Genomic DNA, 18,134 nt, shown 5'->3' with positions numbered 1-18,134 from the left:
TAGCGACTGTTCGAAATTACGACACTGAAAAAGTGACTTATGATTGTTTTTCCCACTTACAACTTTTACGGCACCCCCCCACCCCAAGGTCACGTGATCAAAATTTGGAGGCTTGGCCACTGGCATGTATTTATGACGGTTGCAGTCCTAGGGCTCACGTGATCCCCTTTTGCGACCTTCGGATGAGCAAAATCAATGGGGGAAGCCAGATTCACTTAACAACCGGATTTACTATTGCAGCGGTTTACTTAAGAGCTGTGGCCAGAAAGGTCATATAATATGGGGAAAAGTTCACTTAACCGCTGTCTCATTTAGCAGCAGAAATTTTGGGCTCAGTCATAAGTCGAGGACTACCTGTACTCCAAGTGTGGTCTTACTAAAGCTTTGCAAAGTGGTACTAACACTTTGCGTGATCTTGATCCTATCTGTCCGTTAACGCAGCCTGGAACTCCAGACATACTATATGCTTGTGGACCAATTCCCACGTTTAATGTGGGCATTTTAGGTTGATGATGATGATGATGATGATGATGATGATGATGATGATGATGATGATGATGATTATTATTATTATTATTATTATTATTATTATTATTATTATTATTATTATTATTCCCTCCTCATTCCTTCCGCCCCAGCTGGGGTGCTCAGTCCCTAATTGGTTGTTATAAAAATAAAAGATTGGTTGTATAAAAATAAAAGATTGGATATATATAAGTATTAACCGAACGGTAATTATTAGCTAAGATGCTGTTTATGTTTGGAGATTACTCTTGGTGGGTGATTTTCAAACAGCTTCAAGTTCTTACACATTTGAGAAACTCTAATTACAGCGGTGGCACCAATCTTTAATCTACTTCTAGCTTTAAATTACCGCTCTGAGCACTTAGTTTCTTATCTAAAGAGTGGGGTATATCATCTACGTGATATACGATGTTTTGTGTAGGAGCTGAGGCTGAGACAGAATAGTTTATTTGAGATCAGAATTAAAATCAGAATTCGAAGTCGCCTGGCCTCTGCAACCCCCTGACGTTTGATCCAAGGAAGTAACCTCTTTGTAAGGACTCGCTACTTGCTTCACGCCGACACATTCTGTTTTATACCAAAGTCAGACAGATAACCCATCGTTATCAACGGAGGGGCCCTTGAAAGACCACCCAGAAGCTTCAACTAATCCAGCATACAATGGCACAAGCAATGATAGGCATGCCTCAATAAGCCTCCGTAAGATTGTTGTCCTGTTCATTGCTTTGTTTCTAGGTGGGATTTAAGGTGTTGGTTGTCACCTATAAAGCCTTACATGGCACAGGCCTGCTTATTGAGGGACTGCCTGTCCCCATAACATCTGATTTAATCCCGCAGAGTTAGCCCTACAAGTTCCTTGGATTAAACAATGCCATGCCTGCCCCAAAGGTGCTTTTTTCAAGAGGCAACTGGATTTTCTTGGTTTTTGCTTAAAGACGTTTCGCTTCTCATCCAAGGAGCTTCTTCGGTTTCTGACCGAATGGTGGAGAACAGAAGGGTTTAGTATATTCCTTGCACTCATCTGGTCATTAGCACTCAGTGGACCAGAGGATTGCGAGGAATATACTACATCCCTCCGTTCTCTACGATTCAGTCAGAACTGAAGAAGCTTCTTGGATGAGAAGCGAAACGTTTTCGAAGAAAAAAAAAACCCAAGAAATTCCAGTTGCTTTTTGGAAAAGCACCTTTGGGACAACCACAATTTGGTTGATCGGGAATCTCCACAGACTTTACTTTTGATGTTATATTGTGTGGCGGAATCGCTGGCTAAAGGAGAGAAGGGAGCAAAGAGATGTGCCAAAATGGAGTCGCTCTGTGAGAGGAATGGCATAAGGCAGACCAGGGAAGCCCTTATCTGCCTCTTCCCATGAGAATGTAGAGAATGGTGAGATTCTTGTAAAAGAAGTGATCGACAATAAAGAAATTATTTTGGCCTATTCACTGAGTTGTTCTGGTTCCCTGTGGCTGACATATTGATTTTACTGAAACTGCGAGATGCCCAGAGTCATTGAGAGTTTGGGTGGTGAACCAGTTTAAAAATCATCATCATCATCATCATCATCCTATTAGCATGAGAAACTATGTGTTAAGATATTTAATAGCTGGAACAATAAAGGGTACAATGGGCCAAAACACACTATCGCAGTTGATTGGTTGGAGAGTGCAGGCTCCTTCCTGAGGCAATCTATGTTATGATTGGTTGCAGGGAGGCACATCACTCCGTCATGAGGTAAATTGTGAGGTAAATCACAGAACAGCCTACAGAGCACACATAAGAAAAAAGGCGGGAAAAAAGGGAGAGTTTCCCTTTTTCCCTGCCTGTTTTCTTTTGTGTGCCCTGTAGGCTGTTCTGTGATTTACCTCACAATTTACCTCATGACGGAGTGATGTGACTGACTCTCTTGTCTGCTGTTAATATGGATGCTAAATATATTTATCTGTATAATTACAAGTTCGTGTCAGCGTCTCTGACTCCATTTGGACACCTGCTGCGCAATTCCCTGACATATCTCCCTGTCCCAAGTCAGAGAGACCCGGGATTTATTCATTCATCCTGGTTTAAATGCCACCAGGGCCCAGAATTTCTCCCGCTTACCTGACGTTGCTTTGCACATGGGAGGCATCCTGGTTACCTTACTGTGTGCCACGAAGGTGCTTTGAGAGGAGCTACTGTACTGGGAGCTGCTATCCGATGAAGTGGAGCTTGTGTGCGACAACCGGCTATGGTCTTTGTGGGTGGCCGTGGACCGCTGGTACCATAGTCTGAGTTCATCCGAGACCCCAGCCCTCCCCGATCCCTTTTCGTGACCGTCTCTCCCCAACGAAGGAGTCCTTATGATCTGAGACCGGGAAGGAGTCAACCGGATGGAGTCCACTTCATCTCCGTGCCAGTTTTCCTTAAACATGCCCCCCGCTGTGTATGAATTGGATGTTTTAAACTGTGCTTTCACGCTGTAGTGTCCCTCCTGGTCGTTTTCGAGACTGCGCACCACCACTGGTGTCGAGCTCCCTTCGATGTACAGCGGGTACTCTTTGATCCTGTACTGGGAGGAAGGCTGGCTTTGGCTGTGCAGGTAGACACCATGATGGCTGTTCCCGTTCCCGGCAGCCAGGTTGGGCATGCTTCCCGAATTGGAGCAGACGAGGTTTCCGGCTGACTTGTGCCGCTGTCTCTGGCGCTCGCGAGCTTTGGAAGGCGAGTCCTCTGCCAGGGTGGAGTAATTCGCATTCATCTGAGCTGGGTAATAATGCTCGGAGCTGGAGTGGCTCGTACAGGAGGAGCAGTCGTCCATGGGGTCTGACCCATTACTGCTACGAGTCCTTGGGGTGTAGAAGTCAGGGCTCCCCGTCTCGTTTTCCGAGCCGAGAAGCTTTCCTTGTGACTCTAAACTAGAACTCCGGTGTCTAAAGTGCTGGACTAAACAATGCAGTCTGGTAGGGCTGATGTCCACCGATCTGTAAAGGCCAGAGAAATAGAAAGAAGGAAAATGAATTAAGACTTTAAACATCACTACAGAGAGAAATCTCTCGCTGGAAAGCAATAGCACTTATATACCACTTCACAGCCCTCTCTAAGAGGTTTAGAGATTCAGCATAACTGCTGCCAACAATCTTCATTTTATGGACCTTGGAAGGATGGAAGGCTGAGTCAACCTTGAGCCCTCAGGATCGAACTCCTAGCAGTGGGCAGAGTTACCTTGCAATACTGCATTCTAACCACTGCGCCACCAAGAAGGAGATTGAGAAAGGGAATAAGAGGAAGGAAGGAAGGAAGGAAGGAAGGAAGGAAGGAAGGAAGGAAGGAAGGAAGGAAGGAAGGAAGGAATAGCACTTATATACCGTTTCATGGTGCTTTATAGCCTTCTCTAAGCGGTTTAGAGTCAGCCTATTGCCCGCAACAATCCTCATTTTATGGACCTTGGAAGGATGGAAGGCTGAGTCAACCTTGAGCCCATCAGGATTGAATTCCTAGCGGTGGGCAGAGTTACCTTGCAATACTGGATTCTAACCACTGCACCACCAAGAAGGAGATTGAGAAAGGGAATAAGAGGAAGGAAGGAAGGAAAAAAGGAAGGAAGGAAGGAAGGAAAGAAGGAAGGACGGACTAGCGCTTATATACCATTTCATGGTGCTTTACAGCCCTCTCTAAGCGGTTTAGTGTCAGCCTATTGCCCCCAACAATCCTCATTTTATGGACCTTGGCAGGATGGAAGGTTGAGTCAACCTTGAGCTGGTCAGGATCGAACTGCCGGCAGTCGGCAGAATTAGCCTGCAATGCTGCATTCTAACCACTGCGCCACCACGGCTCTGGATGGAAGCAGCCCACGCTGATCTCAAAACATTTCAAGTACGACTTCTCTTCCCCGTTTCTATGAACCTGGATTAAAAGATTTTATGCCGGAAGACCAGCAGAAGAAAGAGGAAAAGGACTCACCTGGTGGAATGGACATAATGGGGACTGCGTACACGTAGATCCGGTGTCGATGGCATGCTGGATTGTGTGTTCCAATGGGGAAGATTTCTCACTGGGCTGTTCTGAAGAGAGTTGCTTCCTCCGCCTTCCACACAACTTCCGGTACTGGGAAACCGCTTGTGACTAATGCAGACAAAAGACAACAAAGAATTCAAAACATGCTCTTTATTTTACACATGTCGCTCAACCTTCAGGTAAAGGTAAAGGTTCCCCTCACACATATGTGCTCGTCGTTCCTGACTCTAGGGAGCGATGCTCATCTCCGTTTCAAAGCCGAAGAGCCAGCGCTGTCCAAAGACGTCTCCGTGGTCATGTGCCCGGCATGACTCAACGCCAAAGGCACACGGAACGTTGTTACCTTCCCACCAAAGGTGGTCCCTTATTTTTCTACTGGCATTTTTTACATGCTTTCGAACTGCTAGGTTGGCAGAAGCTGGGACAAGTCATGGGAGCTCACCCCGTTATGCGGCACTAGGGATTCGAACCGCTGAACTGCCGAACTTTCGATCGACAAGCTCAGCGTCTCAGCCACTGAGCCACCGCGCCCCTCAGGTAGATAGTAGCAAAATTTGGATTTTCCAGGTATCATCCCAACAGCTGTTACAAGAGTTTTCTGCCATATAACTCCCTCCAAATGTCTTGTGATGAGAAATTCTCGATCATGCAAGGGTTACTAGGCTGGGATAGTCAAATGAAAGGAATATGGCCAGCTAAGTAGTTGGATGGAGAAAGGGAACATCATCACGTAGAGCAGATTGGTGCCTTAGAATAACTTGCCTCCAGAAGTTGTGGATGCTCCAACACTGGAAGTTTTTACAAAGAGATTGGACAACCAATCTCTGGTGTAGGGTTTCCTGCCTAAGCAGGGGGTTGGACTAGAAGACCTCCAAGATCCCTTCCAACTCTCCTCTCCTCTCCTCTCCTCTCCTCTCCTCTCCTCTCCTCTCCTCTCTCCTCTCCTCTCCCCTCCCCTCTTGTTTAGCCTCCATATCTCTTATCATCTTAGTTACTTTTTCTACACTCTTTTTAGTGATACAGAAAATACGGATTCTGTAATTTAAAAACAGGTAGTGAAAGAAATAATTGGTCTGTGTACACCTCTCGTTTCTTCTCCCATCCAACCGATTGTCATACATGCGCACCCATGGACGCATGTGCAAACCCACACACATATACATATTTGCAGGCACGTATACACAGGGACACATCTGGGTGTATTAGCTGCTGAATGCTACATGTCCTTGCTTATTAATATTTTTTTGTTTTGCTCTGGGTAAGGCATAACCGTGTTTATATATAAAAAGCAATGGGTGGAAACTAATCAAGGAGAGAAGCAACCTAGAACTAAGGAGAAATTTCCTGACAGGCAGAACAATTAACCAGTGGAACAACTAGCCTCCAGAAGTTGTAAATGCTCCAATATTTACAACTTTTTAAGAAGAGATTAGATAACCATTTGTCTGAAATAGCATAGGGTCTCCTGCTTGATCAGGGGGTTGGACTAGAAGATCTCCAAGGTCCCTTGGAACTCTGTTATTCTGAGAAATGTATGCAGAAGCTTTACAGAATGTCCGTCGGCACATTAATGCATAATTTTATGCACCACCCTGGAATGTGCCGTCAAGCCTTTGTTTCATTTCTACAAAAGGGCACTGTAAAGTCCTCCAATGACGGATGGAAGGCCCTCCTCTCCTGCTCTGGACTCACCTGGAGTGGCTGTGAGAAGAACGCTTCTTCACCTTCTCGTAGGGTTCATCCAAGGAAGACTCGCTCCACATCTTGGGCTTAATGGGGGACTTGTCGTAGTCATTCCTGTGATAGTGCATTTGCCGGAGACCCTCCAGAGACTGTGGAGGGGGAGGCCTGTTGTGCAAGGGCGGCCGAGGAGGGAGCCCTTTGTGAGGTGACTGTAAAGGGGATATTGTGCTGGTAACCGGGCAGTCTTCTGGAATGGAAGCAGCAGAAGAAGAAGGGTCAGGCATGAAGGACCACCCATGAAAGATCAATCAAACTGATTTTACTCCTAAAAGTCTACACAGAGAAATCTTCTCCACTAACAGTCAGCACCTAGTCAGAGTTAGACAACGGCCTACAGCACTCAAAGGGAATTGGGTTTACTTTGTGGCTACGTAAGGATTTTAGGCTGATGCCTCTCTTGACTCCACCCCCCCCCCCAGTTCTACCATCTCTTCTCCGACAAGAAGAGAACATTTTAAGCCCATCTGACGTTCATCCCAACTCTTTCGTTTAATGACTTGACTGCCATCAAGGCACCTCTTTTTCTTATCAAACGTCAACAAAGATATATTTAATGGTGTCAAAGGATCTTGATGCTCGTGGAAACAGACACCCTGCGCATAAATAAAATACGGACGTCACGTACCACCTTCTGGATGAACTAAAATACGGAAGTTGTCATTTTGGATAAAAAAAAGAGACTCCTTACCTTCTTTACTTACCTTCCTTACCGGTTTGGAAGCTCATACACCGTCATGTGTGTGCGTGCACCTTCTCATGCGCAAAACCTTCTGCGCATGTGCAGAAGGTAAAAAAACATTACTTCTTGGTTAAAACCAGGAAGTAATGACACCCGGACAGCGATCGCTACCGGATCGCCGAACAGGGAAAAATCGCTACCGGATTGGGCAGTCCGGTCCGATCCGGGAGCATTTCACCCCTGGTCCCACCCCAGTGACACCCAAATTAAAAGCTAAAATCTTTTTGAAAAATGACTTTGCGAGCATGACGATCAGCCAATTAAAGTAGATCGAAAAATTACTTGAAACACAGAGAGTTGGAGTATATTTAAAACGAATCCAGCTCCAAGTAGCCCCCTTCCAAATATTTTCACGCTATCCCTAAAACTAAGGAAGACAAAGCCCAATCATAATACTAATTTCGTTGTACAAGGTGCAATGACAATAACGTAAACTAAAACTAAACTAAAACTCTTTACTAATCTCCAGTGCCCCCCAGATAGGAGATCTGCAGAAAAGCCCCTGCTTCACTTCCTATAACCCAACTCAAGATACAGATCATGCCAAAACGGGTGAGACAGTTAGATCATTGGACCAAAATCATTTAGCCCTGCACTAATCGTTTAGAATAGTGGTTGGAAATAAAGATTCCCTCTTTTATTCTTTTGACGTATCGCTGCTTTAATTATTTTTTTTTTTTGCAACGAAAGCATTCTTATCAAACGCAAAAGATGATAAGACTCCGACATTTTTTTTACGTACCGTCTTCCAGAACAAGAGCATCCGAGAGGGAGCTATCTTCGCTGGCAATGTTTCCATCTAGGAAGCCAAGAGACCACAGAGAAGAACCCGTCAACAAGGAAGTGGAATCGGCGTTCATACCCCAAAAGTCAGATAATAAAAGATGTGCTATCTTTCTTCAGACCCATCCCATTAGCTGAAGGATGGGTAACAGGAGTGGGATTCAGCCGGTTTTGACTATTTTTGGCGAACCGGATGCTAATTTTACATCTGGTTCGCTGAACCGGTAGTTGCAAGGACTGGCTGCATCCTCCCACCCACCCTGCCTCACCCGAGTCTCCACGCGGCCCATTTTGGATGCCAGGTAAGAGCAGGGCCTGCGCAGAGGCTCTGGGAGGGTAAAAAACGGGCCTCTTGGAAGTTCCAGAAGTCGGAGGCCGGGGGAAGCTGTTTTCGCCCTCCCGGAGGCTCAGGGAAAGCCTCCAGAGCCTGGGGAGGGTGAACCCCCCCCGCCCTGGTGCAGAAGGCTGAGTAGGCCACACCCACCCAGTAACAGGGCAGAGAACCGGTTGCTAAAATTTTTGAAACACACCCCTGATGGGTAACCTCTGGATGTTGCTGTACTAACTCCCAACTGCCTTAGGAAGTCTTGCCGGTGCCCGGGGACTCTAGCGGATGTAGGAGAGCAAAGATGGAAGGCCAGCTATTTCTCCACGGTTTCTCCAGCGTCCTATTTCTCATCAGCAAATGTTTCCAGGAAATGCAATCAATAATTTGGCTACTGCCCCTAAACAATGAAATTCACTGACGATAAATAGCCACTGAGGGGCCTATTTATCATTCATTTGACCACCAGTAACCCCTGACTTAGTTCCATTCGTTTAGCGACAGTTCGAACTTACGAGGCACTGAAAAAGCCTTCCGTATGACCAGTTCTCGCTCTTATGATCACTGCAGGAATGCTGCCATCAGATAATCAGAATTTGCATGCTTAGCGACCAGCATGGATTGATGACGGTTACAACATGACAGAGTTATGGGAATGTTATTTACAACCTTTCCAAGGGACCCTGTGAGGAGCAAAGTCCATGGAAGGACCCCTATTTGTTTAATAACCATGTGGTTCGCTTAAAAGACCCTGGCAAAAGAAGTCTTAGAAATCATTTAATGACCACATCGCTTAGCATCCCAATTGTGATCATAAGTCAAGGACTCAGTGAATTTTTAACAGGTTTGTAAATCAGTGGCCCTTTTAACTGAGGACCTTAAAAACAAAATTTTGAACAGTCCAAAATGAAGAATATATGAATCACCGGCATTTTGTGTGTGCGTTGTAATGCCAACTCCTCTTAGCCCACGTCATAATTACAACAACTCTTGGTGCAAATCTGGTTGAAAATGTTCTTCCACAGAAAACTTTCGTACCGAGGGATGTTTAAGCTCAGTGAAATCCCGTTCATGGCCTTGTTTTTTCCTAGTCCCATTTTTTCTTTGGGGCTGCTTTTGTAAGATTGCACATCCACAAAAAATGCAGACTTGCAGGGGTAAAATCTACTTACCTTCTTTACCAGTTTGGGAGTGCCCGCGAGTGCAGACCCTCTGTGCATACACAGAGGGTAAAAAACACATTACTTCCTGGTTAAAACCAGGAAGTAACAACACCCAAGCAGGTGGGCGGAGCCTTGTACCGCCATCGCTACCGGTTCTCCGAACCACATGCCACAATCGCTACCAGATCGCCCGAACCGGGAGCATTTCACCCCTGCAGACTTGCAATCCGTAATTGCACCCGAGTCCTGTTTCCTATTGTCAGTTTCCTGAATTTAATACTGAAGTGGCTAGTTGCAGAGGGGTTGAAGAGGTGCTGGGCCATGAACATGAGATAGTCACCTGGTGGACTTCCATAACTCCTACTTTTGAGAATCTCCAGATAGGTGGTTCTCCATTATTTCTTCAAGCGGCCTACAAGACCCATGGAATCTACCAACCTCTTAAACCCCCCATCCCATCTAAAGAAAATCTCAGGATGACACAGAAGGTCAACTGTCTTTACCATCTATGATCAGCGAAGCTCTTTGGGTTGGCTTCTTCCCAGATCTGATGCGGTACTCATTGATGGAGTTTTCAATCTCCTGAAGCTTCTTCAGCGCGTTCAGGTAGGAGGTCTTCCTCTGCTTCTTCAGCTTCTTGCTGACGTTGGGCTCGCTGGCCAGGCGTCGAGCAGCTTCCGTGATCTGGGACTGGATGGCAAATTCTCTTTCCAAGCGTTCCAGCTCAGCTTCCTGTCCAAGAGGAAAGAAGTTTCGATGGTCAATGGGTCTCAAGGTCTTCCATTGGGCTAATTTCACAGGATTGACATTGGATCAACAGAATGTATAAGTGTTTACATGTATTTGTGTTTTATGTTTGTTTATGTTAATAAAACTTAAAAAAAAAACTTGAAAAAAAAAAGGAAAAAAAAAAAGACATTGGATCAACAGAAGAAACAGGACTGTCCTCTATCAGAGAAGTTGAACTTCTATCATGTATCATATAAACTATGTCTAGTTTAATGGAAAGAAGGACTAGGGGTGACATGATAGCAGTGTTGCAATATCTCAGGGGCTACCCCAAAGAAGAGGGAGTCAAGTTATTCTCCAAAGCACATGAAGGCAGGACAATGGGTGGAAACACATCAAGGAGAGAAGCAACCTAGAACTAAGGAGAAATTTCCTAACACTTAGAACAATTAATCAGTGGAACAACTTGCCTCCAGAAGTTGTGAATGCTCCAACACTGGAAGTTTTGAAGAAGATATTGGATAAGCATTTGTCTGAAATGGTAAAGGGTTTCCTGCCTAAGCAGGGGGTTGGACTAGAAGACCTCCAAGGTCCCTTCCAACTATTGCATTGCATTGCACTGTACTGTATTTACTCTACTCTACTCTACTCTACTCTACTCTACTCTACTCTACTCTACTCTACTCTACTCTCCTTGGATAAAATAAAAATAAAAATAGGAAATGAAGGGAAGAAAAAAGAAAAGGGGAAAGATAATATGAGGTACAGGGGAAGAAAGAAAAAGGCGTTGACTTCCGACTCTTTTTAGCACGGTACAAGATAACATTACATCTTCATTTTTTTTAACTTTTACCCATGAGTATATAACTAGATATTTCTATCACAACATATCTATCTAATCAGCAAATTCAAAGTCAACATTTCATTTCTTTTTTCATCACAAGCACAAAACCCGGAAGTTATATCCAAATAAAAAAACAAATATATAGGGAAGTTGAACTTTCCAATGATGCCAGAGTTGACAATAATCACAACTGGTTTGTGGAAGGAGGTCTTATCTACATCACCAACCTCAGTGAAAAGTTGGGAAGCTACTTATGCGAAAGGCATCTTTCTGTGTTTGGTAAAATCCTGGTCAAAGAGGACTACCTTTTAGGGGTTGACCACTCTTACAATGGTAGTTCCAGATGTCCTCCCACGCCATCTTGGAATTATACTGGACGAACAAAAAATATGTGAAACCACCAAGAAAATGACAGCTACTAAAAGCCAAGTCTGCTTCTATCCAGAATAACAGAGTTGGAAGGGACCTTGGAGCTCTTCTAGTCCAACCTTTGCTCAAACAGGAGAACCTACACCCGTGATGGTGAACCTATGGCACGCGTGTCACAAGTGGCAACCAGAGCCATATCTGTGGGCATGTGAGCGTTGCTCTAGCTCAGCTCCAGCACGCCGGCCAGCTGATTTTTGGGTCTTCTCCACCCCCTTGGAGGCCCTCCGGAAATGGAATGTTTCCCAACTTCCAGTGGGACCAGAAGGCCTGTTTTTTTTTGCCCTCCCCAGGCTCCTAGAAAGGCTCTGGAAGAAGCAAATCTTGGAAAGGTTAGCCATCACTGCCCTACACCATTCCAGACTTAGACGCCTCTAGTGATGGTGCCACACAACTTCTACTGGTTGACTGTTCTCGCTGTTACGAAATTTCTCCTTAGTTCTAAGGTTGCTTCTCTCGTTGATTAGAGATGAGTGATTAGTGCTTCTCCCCTTGATTGGGAACGATTCCCTCATTCCAATCACAGCGTGGGTTTTGGAAGCTGTCTTTGGCACATCAAAGAGAACTTCCCTATTTCAGTTTATAAACGTGCAGGTGGACCTGGTTTGACTTCATCCTTCATCAAGGTAATAGGGCCGTCCTTGACTCATCTCAAAAAAGCTCTTTTGATGTTTAGGACGACTCAGCACTATTTTAAGTCCGTAACTACAGCTCTTCCCTTGTTGCGATTGGCCAAAAGGCTATTCTTTGTGGGCGCTTAAAAGTTTCGCTTTGAAGATTTGATAATCTCTGTCAACAGCGAGTTGATTAAATGTGCATTTCACACAATACATAAATGCTACAGCCCTGTTTTTCTCCTTCCCATCCACTCCCACACTTCTGCTCTCCCTCCCTCCTCCCCCCAAAAATCTCCCACGTCCACAGAAAGCGAAGGGCGAAAAGCATCGAAGGATGAAAAGCACCGCTCAAGCTTTATTTTTTTAAAAAAAGTGCATTTGATCTGTGAACTGTAGATGAAGTTCACACCCCAGTTCTAAGAGTCTGAAGCCTCTAAAGGGGCTTTAAAAAGCTTCACAACCTCTGCACGTTCCAAGCAAAGAAAAGGTTAAAAAACAAAATCATCAGCCTTATGCGATGGATACGAGTTTGTTTCAATCCCATTTATAATCCCAATGTTGAGGTGCAGCTAAAAAAAAATGTTATGTTTGTAAGGCTCATTGCAGGCTAAAGACATTCATCTCACACTCCTTCGTGTGAAACAAAGCAATGTTTTCCTGCCATGGCATGTCTATGGTGTATCAGGATTAATTAAAAACACACACACAAACAGAACTGGATTGAATGTCTGAAGTCTTAAAAAGGCAGATCTACAATATAAGCATCAACGTTTTTCAAATCTTTTTTTTTAATCAATGCATATCCCAGTCCAGGAGAACAAGTTCTAATCTCCTTAATGCAGATGGCGGAGTCACCTTCAAAGAGAATTCTCCAGCAGAATTGAAAAATTCAGAATACATTTACAATAGAAAGATGTGATTGTCAGAGACTCAGTTCTTTAGATGCAATTCTTTTAGCACAAGCATGCCTCCCAGGTCGTAAAGAAAAAATATCTGCTGTGCACTTCGCATAGGCATCGGGAAGGGCATCTGGCTAGTAAATGCTCAGCTCCATCCAGTTGCCTCACCTCTACTCTGAATGAAGGGATTTACAGGGTCGTAAAAAGAGACATTTTTAAAAATACCAGCATGCCATGATCCATGAATTGGTTAGCTCATCTGCATTTTTCAGGGTTAGGATTATTAAGAATAGCCCAAGCAGAGTGCACGGAAAGAGTCAAATTAAAAGAACGGCTAAATATCTACGGAGATTCCCAATCATCCAGGTGATGATTGTCCCAAAGCTACTTTTAATTGGATTGTTTTAAATTGTGGGCCAAAGCTGTATAATTCTTTTAATTGATTTTAAATTTTGTATTGGTATGTTTTTTATCCTTGGCTGCGCACCGCCCTGAGTCCAATAGGAGAAGGGCGGTATATAAATTGAATAATAATAATAAATAATAATAACTTTTCCAAAAGGCAAATGGGAAAAAAATGGTGTGTTTTTTTCCTTGAAAAACCTTCTGAAGAACTGAAGAAGCTTCTTGGGTGAGAAGTGAAATGTCTTCAAGGAAAAAAAATTAGGCCAAGAAAATCCTGTTGCCTTTTGGAAATGCACCTTTGACCAAGGTAGGGAGGTTTGCTAAATCCATCTGCCTCAAGGATCTTCTCCTAATGGAAAGCTGGATGGTAGATGGTGTGGCTGGTCCTTCAAGCAAACAGCAGAAGGAGGTGAGCTGGACCTCCGAGTATTGTTTATGATCGATCCACAGGATCTCTTTTTGATTTGCGTTTCATGTCAGCTTGGTCTCCCTCCTCCCTTCTTCCCTCCTCCCTCCCCTCAAAACAACGCTATAGAGCACTGCACACCAGAACAACTAGACACAAGAACAGTTTTTTCCCGAACGCCATCACTCTGCTAAACAAATAATTCCCTCAACACTGTCAAACTATTCAGTAAGTCTGCACTACTATTAATCTTCTCATCGTTCCCACCCCCCCTCTCCTCCCACTTATGACCGTATGACTGTAATTTTGTTGCTTGGATCCTTACGATTTATATTGATATTGTTTCCCGATTGTTTATTTGTACCCTATGACTGTCATTAAGTGTTGTACCTTATGATTCTTGACAAACGTATCTTTTCTTTTATGTACACTGAGAGTGTATGCACCAAAGAGAAATTCCTTGTGTGTCCAATCACACTTGGCCAATAAAGAATTCTTTCTTCTTTTTTCTTTCTTTCTTTCTTTCTTTCTTTCTTTCTTTCTTTCTTTCTTTCTTTCTTTCTTTCTTTCTTTCTTTTTTCCTTCCTTCCATCCATCCATCCATCCATCTATCTATCTATTTATCTATCCATCCATCCATCCATCCATCCATCCATCCATATCTATCTGTCTATCTATATCTATCTATCTATCCAGCCAGCCAGCCAATATGGACTCTTAGTTCATAGCAATAAATAGAGAGACGAAAGAAGGACAGAAAAAGACAGATGAGAGGATGATTGGATTTTTCCAGAGCCTGGTAGTAACCAAATATTTGGACATTCGTAACGCAGAGTGGGTCATTTACCTCTCCCTTGGGTAGCATTTTCTGTTCATCCAGTTTAAAAGAAGTACCAATTCTTCTTCTCACAACTGGGGGCTCCTCCCCCGGGTTGAGGGGATACTCCCTTGGCAATTTTCCAGTAAGTTCCTGAAATCACACAGCAAAGCCAGGAGTTAATTAGCAGGGATCTTTGGGGATCCTGCCTCAAATGGACATTAACAAGCTCAACAACGTTCAATCCATGCCGGGCCCAGGACCCTTCAGGAATCCACCGATGTATCTGTGAACGAGGGAAAAGAATATGGTGGTAACCTTCCCACCCAAATCCAAGGCACTGCAGTCATTCCTGGGGTGGGCTGGGGGGCCAAGATAGAGGGAATAACTGAATGATCGAAGACCTACCCCCTTGTGCTTGACTCAAACTCCCAATTTAAAGGCCCAACTGAAATAAACTCTAATTGTGCATCTTTCTTTTTCTCTTTCTTTCTCTTTCTCTCTCCTTTCTTTCTCTTTCTCCTTCCTTCCTTCCTTCCTTCTTTCTTTCTCTCTCTCCTTTCTTTCTCTCTCTCCTTCCTTCCTTCCATCTTTTTCTTTCCTTTTCTTTCTCTCTCTCTCCTTTCTTTCTCCTTCCTTCCTTCTTTTTTGCTTTCTTTCTTTCTCTCTCACTCTCTCCTTTCTTTTTCTCTCCTTCCTTCTTTCTCTCTTTCTTTTTCTTTCTCTCTCTCCTTTCTTTCTCTCTCCTTCCTTCCTTCTTTTTCTTTCCTTCTTTCTTTCTCTCTCCTTTCTTTCTCTCTCTCCTTCCTTCCTTCCCTCTTTTTCTCTCTTTCTCTCACTCTCTCTCCTTTCTTTCTCTCTCCTTCCTTCCTTCTTTCTCTCTCTTCTTTCTTTCTTTCTTTCTTTCTTTCTTTCTTTCTTTCTTTCTTTCTTTCTTTCTTTCTCTCTCTCTCCTTTCTCTCTCTCTCTCTCCTTCCTTCCTTCCTTCCCCATCTCGAGGTGGTGACCCTTTGAGAGCTGTATGCAACGAAATTTCATTTTAATGTGTGCCGATTATAGTGTACATTTAAAGTGACAATAAAGTTATTCTAAGTTCTTCTAAGCCCAGGTCTCTCTCTTTCTCTCTCATATCTATCTACCCACCTGTTTGTCTGTCTGTCAAATTTATATGGTTTCATTTAACTCTAGCTCTCCCATTCTTGACTCACTCTTGGTCTAAATCAATTGTTTGCAGCCCCAGAAGCGATGGCTGATATGTATATACCTCTATAAATTTACATCTGCTTTATACTTTAAAAATAATTTATATCCTCTTGAGCATTTTTGTGATAAATAAAACAATTGCTTCATCAATTTGCCTGCCACGTGCTCTTTCATTCAGTGTAAAACAATTGGCTTTAGGTCTGATTTGATCAAGTGCTAAATTCCAAATTATGTTGGCACAGAGTGAGGTTGGGCAGGACCAGAAGCAAAGGGCCGAAGACCAGGCTGACGTGTTAGGAGAACAATACAGAGGTGCCAACCAGAAATGAATCATTTAGTAGGGTGCCAAGCTGGGGAACAGAAAGAGGACCAAATAAAATCAATCAGAATAGAGCTGGAAGGGGCCTTAGAGGTTATCTAGTCCAACCTGCACGTCAAGCACAAGACCTTATACCATTTCAGACAGGTGGCTGCCCAGTCTCTTCTTTAAAAACCTCCAGTGTTGGAGCAAACACAACTTCTGGTGGCAGGCTGTTCCACTGGTTAATTGTCCTCACTGTTAGGAAGTTTCTCCTTAATTCCAGGTTGCTTCTCTCCTTGATTAGTTTCCATCCGTTGCTTCTTGTCCTGCCTTCAGGTGCTTTGGAAAATAAGTGGACCCCCTCCTCTTCTTTGTGGCAGCCCCTCAAATACCGGAACACTGCTGTCATATGTCCCCTCCCCCCCAATCCTTCTCTCCGTTAATCTGTCAGTTTAAAACAGTTGACATCGCCCTCAAAACCAAATCCATTTTTCCCCCCATTGTGGGTCTATATTTACACTTTTTTCTACGCGACGATCGTTGAAGTTGAGAGAAAACCACTACCTTCCTTTGAGGTCTTAAAATTCACAAGCTCTTTTCACATTCCGATTTCAGAAAGATGCATCCGAGATTATTGGCTGTGAGTAAATGAATTCATCTTGAACTTGGCCTTGTGTGTTTGCAAGGACTCTGCGACAGGCTCCGTCTTTTAAAAAAGATCCAGAGAGGAGCGAAACAATGAATGGCTTGTTAGCATCCGGGCTCCTGTAATCTAAGCAGAGCCGCTAAAGAACCGAAGCCTGCAGAAACCCGATGCTTGGCTGTTGCAAATAGTCGGGGGTCCAGACTTAATTGCCCCCTCCTGAGCCAGCGATTCCCACAGGAAAATCGACGTCTTCGGAGTGATGGATGGCCAAGTAACGAGAGAAGTTGAGAGTGGACGATTAACTTACTTATGTGCGAGGAGGGCTGTTTTAAACAAAAATGTTAAGGCATCCCCTTTGGGTGACCTCTGCTGACCTCTCCCCCCTCCCCCCTCACACTGTCACACTCTCCAACTCAAGGAGGATTTAAGAAAAGAAAGAAAGAGAGAAAGAAAGAAAGAGAGAAAGGGAGGGAGGGGGAGAGAGAAGAGGGAGAGAGGGAAGGAGAAGAAATAAAAGAAAGAAAGAAAGAGAGGGAGGGGGAGAGAGAGAAAGAGGGAGGGAGAAAGAAAGAGAAAGAAAGAAAAAGAAAGGGAAGGGGAGGGGGAGAGAGAGAGAAAGGGAGGGAGAAAGAAAGAAAGAAAGAAAGAAAGAAAGAAAGAAAAAGAAAGAAAGAAAGGGAGGGAGGGGGAGAGAGAAGGAGGGAGGGAGAAAAAAGAAAAAGAAAGAAAGAAAGAGGGAGGGGAGAGAGAGAAAGAGGCAGGGAGAAAGAAAGAAAAAGAAAGAAAGAAAGAGGGAGGGAGGGAGGGAGGGGGAGAGAGAGAAAAAGGGAGGGAGGGAGGGAGGGAGAAAAAAGAAAGAGAAAAAGAAAGAAAAAGAAAGAGGGAGGGGGAGAGAGAGAGAAAGAGGGAGGGAGAAGAAAGAAAGAAAGAAAGAAAGAAAGAAAGAAAGAAAGAAAGAAAGAAAGAAAGAAAGGGCCCTGTGAGGTTGAATCGGTGAAGCATTTCTGCTGACTTCCTCATTTTTGTTTTTGTTTTTATTTCCATCCGTTCTTTTGCTTAGGGTTAGAAAGGATTTAGGAAAAAAAAAACACAATGGAAAGATCCTGTTTTTGGATAGTGTTGTGTTTAAAGGTGCAACGAACGTCACACTGCACTGCTCCAGGTATAGAATTTCAGCCTCTGAGAAATGTCCAATCTTCTTTGAAAGAGAGAATGCCTTGGTGGCGCAGCAGACTAAAGTGCTGTAAAGTAACACCAGCTGCCTGCAATTACTGCAAGTTCAATTCTCACCAGGCTCAAGGTCGACTCAGCCTTCCATCCTTTCTAAGGACCCGGATTGTGGGGGCCATAAACTGACTTTGTATAAATATACAAAAGTATGAAGGCTATTGCTTAACGTATTGTAAGCCGCCCTGAGTCTCCGGAGAAGGGCGGCATATAAATCGAACCAAATAAATAAATAAATAAATAAATGCAGCTAGTTCTTGACTTATAATAGTTCATTTAGTGACTGTCTGAAGTTACAACGGCACTGAAAAAAAGCGACTTATGACCGTTTTTCACACTTACAACCTT

The 18,134-nt window shown here is 43.9% G+C and overlaps 1 protein-coding gene across 1 annotated transcript in view; it reads right to left on the bottom strand.

Moving 5' to 3' along the window:
- FRMD4A (FERM domain containing 4A) overlaps positions 1 to 18,134 on the bottom strand; it is a 196,078-nt gene that overhangs the window by 7,794 nt on the left and 170,150 nt on the right. Inside the window, exons 16-21 of the mRNA XM_070947795.1 lie at positions 14,440 to 14,562; positions 9,770 to 9,998; positions 7,738 to 7,794; positions 6,206 to 6,443; positions 4,460 to 4,621; positions 2,621 to 3,480 (exon numbers count right to left, since the gene is read on the bottom strand). Of these exons, the coding sequence (XP_070803896.1) occupies positions 2,621 to 3,480; positions 4,460 to 4,621; positions 6,206 to 6,443; positions 7,738 to 7,794; positions 9,770 to 9,998; positions 14,440 to 14,562 (1,669 nt within the window). The remainder of the gene's footprint in view (positions 1 to 2,620; positions 3,481 to 4,459; positions 4,622 to 6,205; positions 6,444 to 7,737; positions 7,795 to 9,769; positions 9,999 to 14,439; positions 14,563 to 18,134) is intronic.

The sequence above is a fragment of the Pituophis catenifer genome, unplaced genomic scaffold (assembly GCF_029215685.1).
Source record: "Pituophis catenifer annectens isolate HBS135680 unplaced genomic scaffold, rPitCat1.0.hap2 SCAF_7, whole genome shotgun sequence".
In the NCBI taxonomy this organism is placed as follows: domain Eukaryota; kingdom Metazoa; phylum Chordata; class Lepidosauria; order Squamata; family Colubridae; genus Pituophis; species Pituophis catenifer.
Note: the sequence above shows the minus strand (reverse complement) of the source record. Positions and strands in the feature narration are given on the sequence as shown.